The sequence below is a fragment of the Gossypium raimondii genome, chromosome 9 (assembly GCF_025698545.1).
Source record: "Gossypium raimondii isolate GPD5lz chromosome 9, ASM2569854v1, whole genome shotgun sequence".
Classification (NCBI taxonomy): domain Eukaryota; kingdom Viridiplantae; phylum Streptophyta; class Magnoliopsida; order Malvales; family Malvaceae; genus Gossypium; species Gossypium raimondii.
The window spans coordinates 42,237,026-42,250,650 of NC_068573.1; the positions used below are offsets into that span (position 1 = coordinate 42,237,026).

The following is a 13,625-nucleotide window of genomic DNA, read 5'->3' on the forward strand; positions in this document are numbered from 1 at the left end:
TGCTCACTTTACTTGTACATAAAATAATAACCAATTCCTCAATATATACCTAGATTTGTATAACCCAGCTAGTATGATAGCCATAAAATAATAAAATTACCTCTCAATTAGATTTCTCATTAAAGAGATTCTTGTCGCTTTTAACTTCCTCAAATTTAATATCTTGCCAAATAATGTCACACCAATACTTTTTTGTAGAAAATAATCAAGATAAATAGGTTAAAATACGGCAATAAGTTAGCTAAGGGTGAGTTTGGATGTGCGGTGCGTTTACCTACGGTTAGTGTAAATACAGCGGTGGCGGTGAGATTAAATACTGTAGCGTGAGACAAAAAGTAAGCTAAACGCACCGCACCGCACCCAATCGCCCATCCAAACCCACCCTAAGTTGCATTGTGTCCAGTTGCAAATGATTTTCCAACTTTTTTTTTTTAAGTTGAGGTATTTTTAAATATATTAAAATAAGTATAATTATTCGGTATAATAGTAAGTTTACGTTTTGATCATTTAATTTTCAAAAGTTAAAAAATGTCATTTAACTATCCAAAAGTTTTCATTTAAGTTATTAGGTTGTTAAGTTTTTTTCAAGCTCAACCAGTGAGCTCCAGGCAATGACTCAATGATCGATATGCTAGATCAATATCCGTCAACGAACAAAAGAACATAACTTAAATTTAAGTCGATCTAACGATCAGTGCCGGAGATCAAAGAAGAAAATGGTTTGGATTTTGATTTGCAGATTCGTGACATTCAAAATTATTTTATGAAAAAAACTGAACTATAGAAGAAAAGAGGAAGGAAAGTTTTCGATTGATGCAGACGGTGCGAACAGAGAAAACCATACAACAATGATTTTAATAGTTCAGTAACTTAAATGAAAATTTTCGAATAGTTAAATAATCATTTTGTAACATTTTAAAATTGAATAACCAAAACGTAAACGTATTAAATAGTTTAATAATCTCGAGTGTAGTGTGTTAGTATTTAAAAAAAAATTACAAGTACCATATTTTAATAAAATAAAAACTCTTTTAAAAACAATAATTCAACGAGTTATAGGCGGCCATTAATTGGGCCCGACCTTAATAGTAAAATAAATGTTCTGCAACAGAATTTTTTTCCTTTTGAAAGCTGCAAGAGAAAGACTTGAGTTATGAGGTATCAAAAGTGTATCAACTTTAGCATATAAATAGGAAGAAATAGATGGCAGAAAATTCCTCATCCTCAATGAGTTCATCTCTTCAATAAACTTGGCTGATTTACAAGTTAATATTATAGCAATTGAATTGGAGAGTGAAGTCATAAATCCATAGGATAAAAATGGAGAACCAAGTAGATGGTTCATTAGGAGGCAGGTATAAGCCATTCTTTGCTGCAGTTTTCTTGCAAGTTGGGTATGCAGGCATGGATATCTTATCTAAGACTGCATTAAACCTGGGGATGAGCAATTACGTACTCGTTGTTTACCGCCATGCCATTGCCACCCTTGTTATGGCTCCTTTCGCTGCTTTGCTCGACAAGTATATTCTTCTTCTTCTTCTCTCTCTCTCTCTCTCTCTCTCTCTCTTAAACTCCATTCGTGCCATTTTTACCCTTTTAGCAATCTACTCTTTTCTGTTTGACAGGAAAGTGAGGCCTAAGATGACCATGAGAATCTTCATCCAAATAATGGTGCTAGGCTTACTGGAGTAACTATCCAAATTTCAATTTACTACATCTTTCTGTTTTTACCATCAAGTTTAATAACATCTGACAATGTTAATATATATTGTTTGGCAGGCCAGTAATTGACCAAAACTTGTATTTTTTGGGAATGAAATACACAACTGCAACCTTTGCAACTGCCATGTACAATATTCTGCCTGCTATAACTTTCGTTATGGCTTGGATTTTCAGGTAGAAAAGAGCCCCACAAATCAACAGTTTTGTTCATGAATATTCAATAAAATCTGCTTAATCATGTGGTTGTAGGCTTGAGAAGGTGAAGTTAAGGTCCATCCGTAGCCATGGAAAGATTATAGGAACCCTTGCAACAGTTGCAGGAGCGATGGTGATGACACTGATGAAAGGACCAGTGCTTGAGTTGTTTTGGACCAAGGGAAGAAACAACCATGAAGCAGCATCCAAAAACGGGACCGATCTCCACGATTGCATTAAAGGTGGTGTACTCATCACAATTGGCTGCTTCAGCTATGCTTGTTTCGTAATTCTCCAAGTAAGTGACATACGAAATTCTGCTCTAATATTTGTTCCTTGATTTGCTTAATTATGATGTAACTTTTTATGTTTTTTATTTCATAGGCAATCACTCTGGAAACCTATCCAGCTGACCTTTCTCTAACAGTTTGGATATGCCTGTTGGGCACCCTTGAAGGTACAATAGCTGCTTTGATTATGGAAAAGGGAAATGCTGCCATTTGGGCCATTAAATGGGACACCAAGTTGCTCACCGCTGCATACACTGTAAGAATTATAATCACCAATTATTTACCGATATTATATTAATAATAACATGACGAGGATAAAAATTAGATCAAATTAAAGTAGGTGACGAAATTCTCAAACCATAATTCGAATATCATTTTATTTTTGAACACAATATCTGAAAATTGCATGGTTGCAGGGTATTGTATGTTCAGGACTTGCTTATTACATTCAAGGGATGATAATGAAACACAGAGGTCCAGTATTTGTGACAGCTTTTAGTCCCCTATGCATGGTTATTGTAGCCATTATATCCTCTTTCATTCTGGCTGAACAAATGTTTCTGGGAAGGTAATTTCATAATTTTTTTTAAAAAAAACCCCAAAAAAACAAAGCTGATATAATAATGTTATGCTATGTTATGCAGGGTGATTGGAGCTACCGTCATAATTGTGGGTCTATATCTGGTGTTATGGGGTAAAAACAAGGATTACATGAAGTCTCCACCACCACCATCGCCACTAATGGATGGGCAAATAATAGAAGCAGCTAAAATAGATATGGGTATCACAGTTGATGACGGCACCAAAGGAACCTCGATCAGAGATGAAAAATTACAAGAGAAAAGGCATTCAATTATCGTCTAAAATTTTCCAACATAAACATCACCCACTAGCCTAAAACAGGGGGGGAATCACTTGCAACTTATGGTAGTGCTTTTCTGATTCAACTGTAAACTGTCATCCCATGATATGATTTTGCACTATAAAATATTATTTTGAGTAAGTTCATGATTCTGGGTGGATTTCATTCACTCAGCCAATCGCACTCCTCCCCTATAGATCCCCAGGGGATGTATCCACCATTTGTAATTACTAAGCTTAAAGGAGCTCCTTTTTATTTATATATTTTCTTTCTCAAATAAAGCATATTTAAGTATGACATGAATCGTCTTTTTTTATTTGACTTGCTTAGATATGCCTTCTGGCTTCAGAATCCATTGCTATCAATCCACAAACCATGATATATCCCATAACTTAAACAGAAGATAAGTTGATTAGTGTTTTATTAGTAATATGCATAAACCTTTTTATTTCACAACAATGCGATTTCTTTTCTTACCTTTTGACTGTTTTTTACCTAAAGAAGTATTGAAATCTGATTGTAATTAGGATCTTCCACTGTTGTAGTAGTGCTTTCTGATTCGAGTTTAACTATCATCAGACAAAATGATTTCCAACATAAAATATTACGTAGTTGGATATTATCAGCCATGGAACCATTTGTAATCATTAAGCTTGAATCACCCTTTTTTTTTCTTCTCAAGGATGATTCACGAATCACTATACCAACCAAAACTATGGGGTACCACCAACAGCTCATTGCTCCTTTGGTGCGTAACCAATGCACACATATATTCAGGGCTTCCCACATTTTGACTTTTTTTTAATATTTTTCGTTTCCCTTTTTAACATATTCCAAATTTTAAGTCCTAGTCTAAGAATAATAACCTTTTTAGTATTATTTAATTTTGTAAGTTGATTTATAAACTTAATGATATTTAAAATAATTAATTAAAAATTTTATTTACTAAAAATAATGATATTTGGAATAATTATTTGACTTTTATTTTTATCATTTTCCATCACATGTCATGTTGTGTTACGACACGTAATGGCTTTAACTGAAAAAAAATCGGGAGTCGTTAGCTTTAATGGCCAACGGTTAAAGTTAATGGTTAAAGGTTATTTTTTATGCATTTTATAATTTTTTATTATTTGTATAAAAATTCACAATTTTTTTTATATTTTCACGATTTTTATAATTTTTTTCTTATTTTTTATTTTTTATTAAAATTTAATAATTTTTATAAATTTATTGATTTTTTTATTAATTTTTTTGTCACATGTCACACAATGGTTGTAATACGAGGTGACTTTAACTAAAAAAAATTAGGGCCAGTTAACTTTAACGATCAACTGTTAACGGTCAAATGGTCTTTTTAATGCATTTTGACAATTCAAGTACCCAATTGAGTAAAAAAAAAACAGGGGCTTAATTTTTTTTTGAAAAAGTTTGAGGGCCTTTTTGATACATTTTGAAAGTTTAAGTACCCAAATGAGTGCAAAAAAAAAAAGGCTTAATGGCTTTTTTTTTGAAAAGTTTGAAGGCTTTTTTGGTGTATTTTGAAAGTTTAATACTCAACTGAGTGTAAAAAAAAAAGAGCTTAATTGTTTTTTTTTTAAATTGAGGATTTTTTACACCCTTAAATAAAAAATTATAAAACAAATATTAAGAAAGAAATATTAACCCACAAAAAATATAAAAAATATTGATACAAAATTTAACACATTTGTTGATGTAACTTTTAAGTAGTGCCAAAGATTGATGTCCCCTCGTGTTTGGCATTGTCTCTTTAGAAACTTGTTATGTATGTGTTGGTAAATTTTTCTTTGATTTTAGCTTATACTTTGGACAATAACCAACTAGTTTTTAGGCCAAATACAAATGATGTTAATGTGAATAATGAAATTTTATTAAATTGGTCTAGTTAAAAAATGACGAATAAACTATACTCAGGACACTAAATCTTAATAATCTCTCATTTATCCGGATGATATAGACTAGCCATATTTTGTATTCTCATCCCCTCTATATGTTTATCTAAATTCCTAGCCACCAAAATTTTCTTAAATGGATCAATAAGGTTGCCTTCAGATGTGATTCTGACTACATCCATTATTTTGTCAGCTACAACCTCTCAAATAATATGATATTTTCGATTAATGTGTTTTGTTTATTTATTATAATACAATATAATAGCTTTCGCCATACCATGAATAACTTCAAAATTTATAAGGAAATTTCGAAGCCAAATTGTTTTTTTGTTGCATTAGAAGCAACCAAATTGATTTCGAGATCCATAAAGAATGGCTTTCTCTAAGTCGTCTTCTTCTTTTTTAATCTAAATTCTCTCTTTAAAGTTTAGAAGTACAAATATATGTTGTGAAAATATAACGTAGAATCAAACCAATACTAAATAGAAACAGATTAAAAATTAAAATAATCCAAACTAAAACTAATTCACCAAATGAAAAAATGGAAACCCATATATAATAATTGTGCATGATGAAACTTAATTATTTTTGTACAAGAATTTTGGAAGTTAAGATATAATGCGATGGTTGCAATAATAATAACAATAATAATATCTGAACCAATTCGAGCCTCCGATTGTGCAACTTGAGTTCAGCCTTAAATCATAACATGTATTCAATAATTTTAATTTCTAAACTTTGTTTGGTAGAGTGAAAAAAAATTAGAAATATAGAAAATTGAAGGATAAAAAATTGAAAAATTGAAAAAAAACAATTTTTTAAGTTTCATTTAAGCATTAAATTTACTTTGGTTGGAAATATTTTAGAAGCAATTTTTATTTAATTACACTTTATTTTACTATTGTTATACATTTTAATAAATTGTACTTTTATTTAATTATTTAATTATTTTTTCATTTCTATTTCGAAAAATACATACCGAAAAGTGCGTTTTCACTATTTTATTATTGATTTTTTTTCTATTTTATTTACCAAACATATTTTTCAATTTTCAGAAAATAGAAAAAGAAAAGAAAATAGAAAATAGAGATTATTCTCTAAAGCTAAATGTTATTTTTTCTGTAGGTGTGCTTGGTAGTAAAGATGAAAAATTGAAAGAAAATATAATTTTCTTTCCATCCATTACTTGATAGAGTTAAAAATAAAATACATAATTTTGAACTTAAATACACATTTCTCTCATTTTCTCTTCTCCCATCATTTCAATTTGGAATGATTAATTTTATGCATTAGGATGAAAAATAATCATCTCTTCGATTTCCTTTCTTCTCACTTTTCTTCCCTACCAAGTACCCTTAAAATTTATTTTCTTTTCCATTGAACCAAACACACCCTTAGCTTTACTGATTACTCTTTTAGAGAAGTAGGATTGATTACTCTTTTAGTTGTTTTATTTATTAAATGATTTTGTATGAAATTTCTAATATCGTGATTGGGTAATAATTTATAGAGGTTGATTAATACAAATCCTTGAAGATATTAGGATTGATTGTATTTATAATTTTAAATTTCTTGAATATTGATTAGAAATTTCTTGTGTTTGAAAATTTGAAATATTGTATTCTTAGGGCACCAAAAGACACTTAACGTGGTTTTCTTTTTATTAAAGAAAATTTATAATTGTATTTTGACTTTGTGAATACCTTTATGTGTTTAAGGCTTAGATATATTTGGTTTTATTAAACAAAAATAGAAAAATATTTTAAAAGAAAGTCTACTAGTGAAGTAGAGGAAGAAAATATTATGCATTAGTTTATGAGCGATTTATAAACATTTTAATAATTAAAAATTGACCACACTATCTAAATTTCTTGACTATGTCGTTGCACGTAATGCATAAAAATTAATTATTCCAAATTAGAATGATGAGAGGAGAAAATATGTATGCTAGTTACAAATTATGTATCTTTTCGAATGTTTTATTTTCTTTGCTTTCATTTTTCAGCTCTATCAAACAATGGAAGAAAATAAAATTATTTTTCTCTTTATTTTTCATCTAACCACACTTGTGTAAAGAAAAATTTGATATTTTCATTTTTTATTTTTCTATCCCTTTAATTTTCATTTCCTAATTTATTTTCATTCTACCAAACAAAGCCTAAAAGAATACTATAATATTGTAGAATATGATGAAAGGAAGTTGAACCCAAAAAGAGCTTATAGAACTAAAATGAAAGGTTTCTAAGGAAAAGTAAAAAATATTTAGGCTTTAATTAGAATGAAAAGAAAATTGGAAATTGAAAATTAAAAATTGAAAGTATAAACAAAGAAAGATGGAAAATAATTTTTTTCCCACTTGATAAGAAAGATGAAAAATTGAAAGAAACAAAAAGTAATTTTATTTTCATCCCTTGCTTAATACAGTAAAAAGTAAAATATTAAAATAGAACATTTGAAAAATAAATAATATATATCTCTCATTTTTTCTTCTCACATTATTCCAATATGAAAGGTCTGATTTTATATTTTCTTTCCTCTCTGCACACTCAAAATTTATTTATTTTTGTACTTTTTTTTATTTTCTCTATCCATTCTTTCAATTTTTCATCTAAGCAATCCTTAAATTCCGTCTTTCTTTTAAAAGGCGGCAAGAGAGCCCAAACACAAAAGGGATTTGCCCAAAGAAGAAAATTGACTCATTTTTAAATTCCATAACCTTTTGAAGTGTAATCAAACTCTATTAATTAGTACTTTATAGTTGACACCGTTCATTCTTCAAGAGAAACTCGTTTTAAATAGAATCGTGTCATTAGGCTGAATTTACATGGCTTATGGCTAGATTTGAGCATATATTATGTCATTTATGCGTGACTCTCCCTTTAGCCATGAATCATAATGTGAAGTCACAAACATCTTTTGCTGGGGCTCTACCCTACATCTTAAACTTAAAACCGATAATTAAAGTTTTACTGAATGATATTTTAATAACAGCGACTAAGGTTAAGTCCAAACGAAAAAAAGAGTTAAAACAATCAAATAACAATATCAATTAAAAGTTCTTTTATCTGGAAACCCACTTTTCTTTCCATTTACATTTTTCATTTTGATCAAAATTTTCTTTTGGGTATCAAATCTCCAAAAAAAGGAATTACAAATGAAATACTTCTCTACAAGAAAAAGCTGAGAATGCACTCTCTTCCAGTGAAACAAGAACTTCATTTAGCTTTCCAGACTATAAACAAGTATCGCTGCTTCTAATTCTAAACACATTTACAAAATCCCTTGAGATCATTCATTGCTTCGTCAAAAAAATCAGGAATGATCATCAAACCCCACATCCAATTTTATGCCTATTCCTTCTTCTTCATCTTCCAGTTCATGAACCAAGAAATGCTATCCATCCTCAAAATCATCACTCTCAACCCTTTAAAATTGTCGGTGTCAAAGGATTAAGATTTAAGGTTTAGGGTTTGTTCCACAATTACATCCTTAACTTCACTATTGGAAGGTAATATTTTGGACGGGTGTCAAATTATGCAGCTTTGTGGCCAGGAATTACCAACAGTTCCTCAGCTTGGACCTTTGCCCCACAAGCTGAGGACAAGGCAGATTTGGATGAAAACCTTGGCGGGCATGATATAGCAGTGGGTATTAACTTGTTGGCTAAATTGATATGGACTGAAAAGAGGGAATAAACGGGTCTATGATCCGAGAATCTACACTCTCCCCTTGAGTACCATACTTGCTTAAGTCCTTCACCTTTCCATAGGATCCTATCGCACCTGCACTCAATATTTAAATATTAAATAGGATCTTCACTTGGCCATCTACAAGGAAACATTAATAATGATTAAACTATGTTAAGGCTTCACCACTCACGTCTTAGCAACAAGATTTAATTAAACACGGTCGGTTATATAAGGTTTTACTAAGGAAGAAGTCAAATCTCACTAGTCACTTGTCGACCACTTTATAACTAATCTCCTTGGTAATCTTTAGCAAATTATAATATCATCATATGAACTTTTTGCCTTTATATAATGGAGCAAACAAAACAGAAAAAAATTAATAGTAAACAATGAGAACCGCCAGAACTGTAGCAATCAATCCAATGCAAAAGCATATTCTAATTATTAAAAAACAACATTATTTTTTTAAACCAGGATGCTTCTAATAAGCAACCTTAATTAATGCTCAACTTGGGATTAATTTAATCCTGCTTGATGTATTTAATTCCCATGTATTAAGAAAAATGAAGGTTGAGAGGAACATAAATTTGGAATCTTACCAGGCGGGGATTCGTCGTTTTTCTTTCGAGTTAGATGTTTGGACAACATAATCATCTGAGTCGGCGAGATATTTGTAAGTTGGAGCAAAGCATATCCTGCCTTCTTCCCATCCAGAAAACACCCGTCCCGCCCTTCGTTCGATCCTTAGCTGCCAAGCACTCAGGGAAACGTCACATGTTAGATCTTGAAATAAACAATAAAGAACTTCAAGGTCAACTATCCATTTTCTTTGTTTCACACGAAAAAGATGCCAAAGTGAAGAGATAAACAAACCAACATCTTATCTGAAACAGAAAAAATGTTTAAGTGAATTAGCCTCTCACCTGATCCTTCTCTAGAAGCGCCTGCCAGTTCTTCTTCTTCAGTAATTCATGCGTATCGACACAACCCGGAGCAAGCCGGTAGTTCAAATCCCCTAACCAAATAACCTTACTGAACAAATAAAGAAAAGGAAAATACATTAGAGATCAAACAAACAAGTGTGGGAAGTTGCATGATAATTTTAGTGGAGTAAGGAGCATACTTATGGTCTAAAATGTTCTCTGGATGAAATGGCTGCCTGAGATCTCTAAATGAACGAGAAAACTTTGTCCTCTTTAATATTTCTGCTACATCGGAATTTCTTCGGATCTCATCCCCTTCTTTCTCCCCGGACGTCAAGTGCGTACAAACAAAGCAGAACGTTTTTTGGTGCAATGTCATGCTAATGGATACTGAACCCTGTTACCAAATAATTAAAAGAAGCTAAATTTAATACAATTACAGTTCAACTGCAATAAATGATGGATAGTTTTGTTTTCGGAACCAACATGTAAACAACAGTGTATAGAATAAGTGCAACTGCTGACCTTGTTTCCAAGATACCCCATGATACCACAGCCAACACATGAGACTTTCAGATTGCTAATATGCTTGTAAAGATCGGTTCGAACCCACACACACAAGAAAAGCCCAACCATTTGCTTGCTAGCAGCTAAGCAGAAGTGTTGCCGGGCTGGACTGCCGGACATGTAGGTGGGACTAGGAGAGCCTTCCTCGCTCGAATTTGAATTTAAGTTTAGCAATCTTTCGAAATCCTCTTCGCCAAGTTCATCTTCCATTGAGAGTAAATCAGTAAAGCTGGTCCTAGGCTTCAGGCTGGCTTGCTGCTCAAGCTGCAGTGAGGATGGACTGCTTTCTTCAGTGGCATCGCTATAACATCGAGCAAGTTCTTTGTCACTTTGGTCGGAATTCAAAGCTTCACGAATAAGGGAAAGCCATTTGGCAGCTGGTCCGTTGTCCTCAGCTCCAAGCACATTGCCAGCATTTAGAGGAACAATTTCCTGGAACCTAACAGGTCAAAAAACAATCTGGTTATGCAAATCATTCCAAAATACCACAATACCCTTCACACTTCAAGTCAAACTTAATTTATTCCTTCTTCTGGGCCAAGTAAATAATAGATTGAAGTTGAAGGGGAAAAAAGATAAATTATAAGAAGAAAATGCGTGACGGACCACAGATTCCCATTCAACAAAGTTGAAGTTGGTTATGAGCTGTGGAGCATTTTAAGATGGAGTCAACAAGAAAGGAGGATCGTTTTCCTCATTTTTTCTTAAAGGCAGTTTTCAACCATAGATATTAGATATGTTAAGGAAGGTGTTAAAAAGCAATTTAGAAGTGGGATAGGTACAAAGGAAAGAAACAGCAAGAAATTACCCAAGAACGTAGATATCAGCAGGGGCTGGCGAGCTTAGCCAATCTCTTATGTTCAAACCCTCGTGAGGCGACTTTCCTCCCACATTCCATGTCCCTACGAACATCCTGAAAACCCCCCAAAATTATTACTGCATAATTAACATTGAAACTTCCAAAGCAAACCCCAAAAGTTAAAGACCAAATATTGATGCATCTTCAACTCCACTTTTCTCATGTGAACCCGCGTATTTCGAGGACCCAATACACCAAAAATTCTCAACTGCAAAATTAAGTTTTTATAAACTCACCTGAGGTTGAGTGAATCGGTAACAGGTGGTGGCTCCGGCATACTTTTCGACGGTTTAATCCCTCCGGCAGTTTCCGTCAGCCAGCCTTCTATAAAAAAGTCCAAAAAAAAAAAGTACATCTAAGTACCAGTACGTGCTACAGCTAAAGTCAAATCTCTCCCGTCTACGTGGCAAAGAATTAAAACACTAGATCATCAAAAAAATCAACTGATCAAACCGGGACCCGGCCGAAATCACTGCCAGTGCTTTCTTTTAACGTCCAATCCAATCAATAGGAAATCAGAGCCGTCAGTTAGCTCTGGGAAATACGATAATCCCTTTTCCAGTTCTCATCTTTTCACAAAGATTAACGGACGGGATTTGAAAATCAGTACGATTTATAATAGAGCCCAGCTTTAGCAGAGTTAGCAACAATAATATCATTACCTGAGAAATTTTCCGGTACGATCGAGTGATAATCCTGGTCACAGCAACTCTTTCTTCTGTCACCAGTTTCGCCTGTCAAAGAAAAACATGAATTTGCCGTTCTTTGAATCAATAAACCAAATCTATGAATAAAATTTTAAATGAAACACGACATATTCGAGATGGGATTTTACCGTTTACGGCGTAATCGGACTGAAACTCGTCAGCTCCACTCGGTATATTCAGCCATTTTCGAGCGATTACTTTAGGCCACGAAGACTAACAGCCAAGAAAAAAACAAAACAGAGTTTAAGATTTTCACTTACCCATTAATCAAAATCCGGCGAAGGATAAATCGGGCAAGAAGAAAAGGCGCATACCTTGGAGTTTTTTCTCATATCTGTTCTCATAGTTGATTGAGCGCCTGAGCCGGGAAATTTTAAAATGGAGATCAGAAACAAGTTGGCGGATTTTTAAATCCAATTGTGGATTAATCAGTTTATTAAATGTGGAGATTTTCCGGGGAAAATTTTATAGTATTGTGAATTAAATAGAGAAAGCGTTTAATATTTATATATATAAAAAGGTCGGCTAATCCGGAATATAAGAGTTGGAAGCAAAAAGGCTTTGGGTATTAATTTATCTATATTTTGAGTGAAAATGGTTAGGAAGGCTCAACTAAATAGAGAAATTCAACGCAATATGAAAGAACTAGTTGCAGGAGAAATGGAGACAGCTTCCAACGAAGAAACGTAGACGGAAAAAGAATAGTTTAAAAAGAAAGAAAACGTAGTATCAATATAATATAAAGGGTGCTAGAGATGGATAATAGGTCAGGTTCATCCTTCTTTTTTGTAAATATTGGGTTTAAAGAAAGGCTTTAAAGCTTTTAGCCGTCTTTGCAGAGAGGATTACAGGGTGGAAAATAGGTGAAACAGATTTTTAAGGAGCGGATCGGATCATCAAAGTCTCTGGTAAAATACATCTGGGAAAATTATTTTGGCCTTTTTATTTGGTACGTCTGTACTTGACTATATAAATATTATTGCATGATTCAGAAAGATGAAAAGAAAAAGGGAAAAAGGTGGGGGGGATTGAAAGCTGATTCTCAATTATGAACGCAAGTGGAAAGTGAAGGATGTTTGAAGAATGAAAGGAACATGAAGATAGGGGAATGAAAGGAACTTTACAAGAACCTGAAGATAAGGTCATAATCTCATGTTTGGGATGATAGGAAAATTTGAAAAGGGAACTAAATGGCAGAGACAAACGGAGATCCCACAAAGCGGCCGGCCAATGAAACAAAAGGATCTTCAAATGCAAATAAGTGGTTTCTTGAAGCAAGGGTGGTCATTGGGTAATAACTTGATCAAAAGAGATAATAGAGGAACACAATAAACGTGAAACCAAAAACACCATTTAAAATCTAACACCTCCTAACTGAAGTAAATAAGTGCATGCCAAACAAAAAGGGAGAGTAAAAAAAGATGCTAAACCCAGATGAAAAGTTGAGAAATACTTACAATTATGAGGAGGCAGAAGTAGACAAAAAGGAAAATGGAGATGGTGAAGTATCAGAGGAAAAAGGGGCGGGTGGGGGAGGGGGGTGGGGGATTATATTGGAGTATGAAATTGAAAGAGGGTGCCTCTTTTTTCTCAATCTTGGATCCTGATGTATCCTTTTCCGACTGTTTAGCCTTCCCCGAATGCTTTGTTTTGGTTTACAAGGAAAAGCGAGAAGAAATGCAGAGCCAAGTTCTTGGAGGAGTTCCTCGTAAAAGCCAAAAGGGGCGGTTGCTTCTCTAATTTATAAATATAAAGTGCTCGGAAAAAGGGAAAAAAAGAGAGATTAAAATAAATAAATAAAACACCAAGCTATACATTGAAGTCCAAACTACTTCTATGTACGCATCCTCACTTAAATGTTAAGCTTAATGTTTTTAATACTTAATTTTGATAGAAAG

At 32.9% G+C, this 13,625-nt stretch overlaps 2 protein-coding genes across 3 annotated transcripts; one reads left to right on the forward strand and one right to left on the reverse strand.

The window, feature by feature from the left end:
- The first annotated feature begins 1,170 nt into the window (after positions 1-1,170).
- LOC105799877 (WAT1-related protein At2g37460) lies at positions 1,171-3,366 on the forward strand. Its single transcript, XM_012630669.2, has 7 exons — positions 1,171-1,520; positions 1,626-1,688; positions 1,780-1,896; positions 1,972-2,215; positions 2,302-2,463; positions 2,624-2,775; positions 2,852-3,366. Exons 1-7 carry the CDS (start codon positions 1,321-1,323, stop codon positions 3,069-3,071), a joined length of 1,158 nt encoding a protein of 385 aa, XP_012486123.1. The 5' UTR covers positions 1,171-1,320; the 3' UTR covers positions 3,072-3,366.
- Positions 3,367-8,005: 4,639 nt separating this feature from the next.
- Positions 8,006-13,432, reverse strand: LOC105799876 (type I inositol polyphosphate 5-phosphatase 8). Of its 2 annotated transcripts, XM_012630667.2 has the most exons (11): positions 13,185-13,432; positions 12,042-12,085; positions 11,856-11,940; positions 11,683-11,754; positions 11,257-11,344; positions 10,970-11,074; positions 10,120-10,600; positions 9,795-9,991; positions 9,595-9,703; positions 9,271-9,419; positions 8,006-8,764 (listed from the first exon to the last, which is right to left on the reverse strand). In XM_012630667.2, the coding sequence occupies exons 2-11, from the start codon at positions 12,069-12,071 to the stop codon at positions 8,515-8,517; spliced, it is 1,566 nt and encodes a 521-aa protein (XP_012486121.1). In that variant the 5' UTR covers positions 12,072-12,085; positions 13,185-13,432; the 3' UTR covers positions 8,006-8,514. The 2 variants fall into 2 exon arrangements, with proteins under 2 accessions (XP_012486121.1, XP_012486122.1); XM_012630668.2 differs by lacking the exon at positions 13,185-13,432 and having other exon boundaries at positions 11,257-11,341; positions 12,042-13,106.
- Positions 13,433-13,625: the final 193 nt, after the last annotated feature.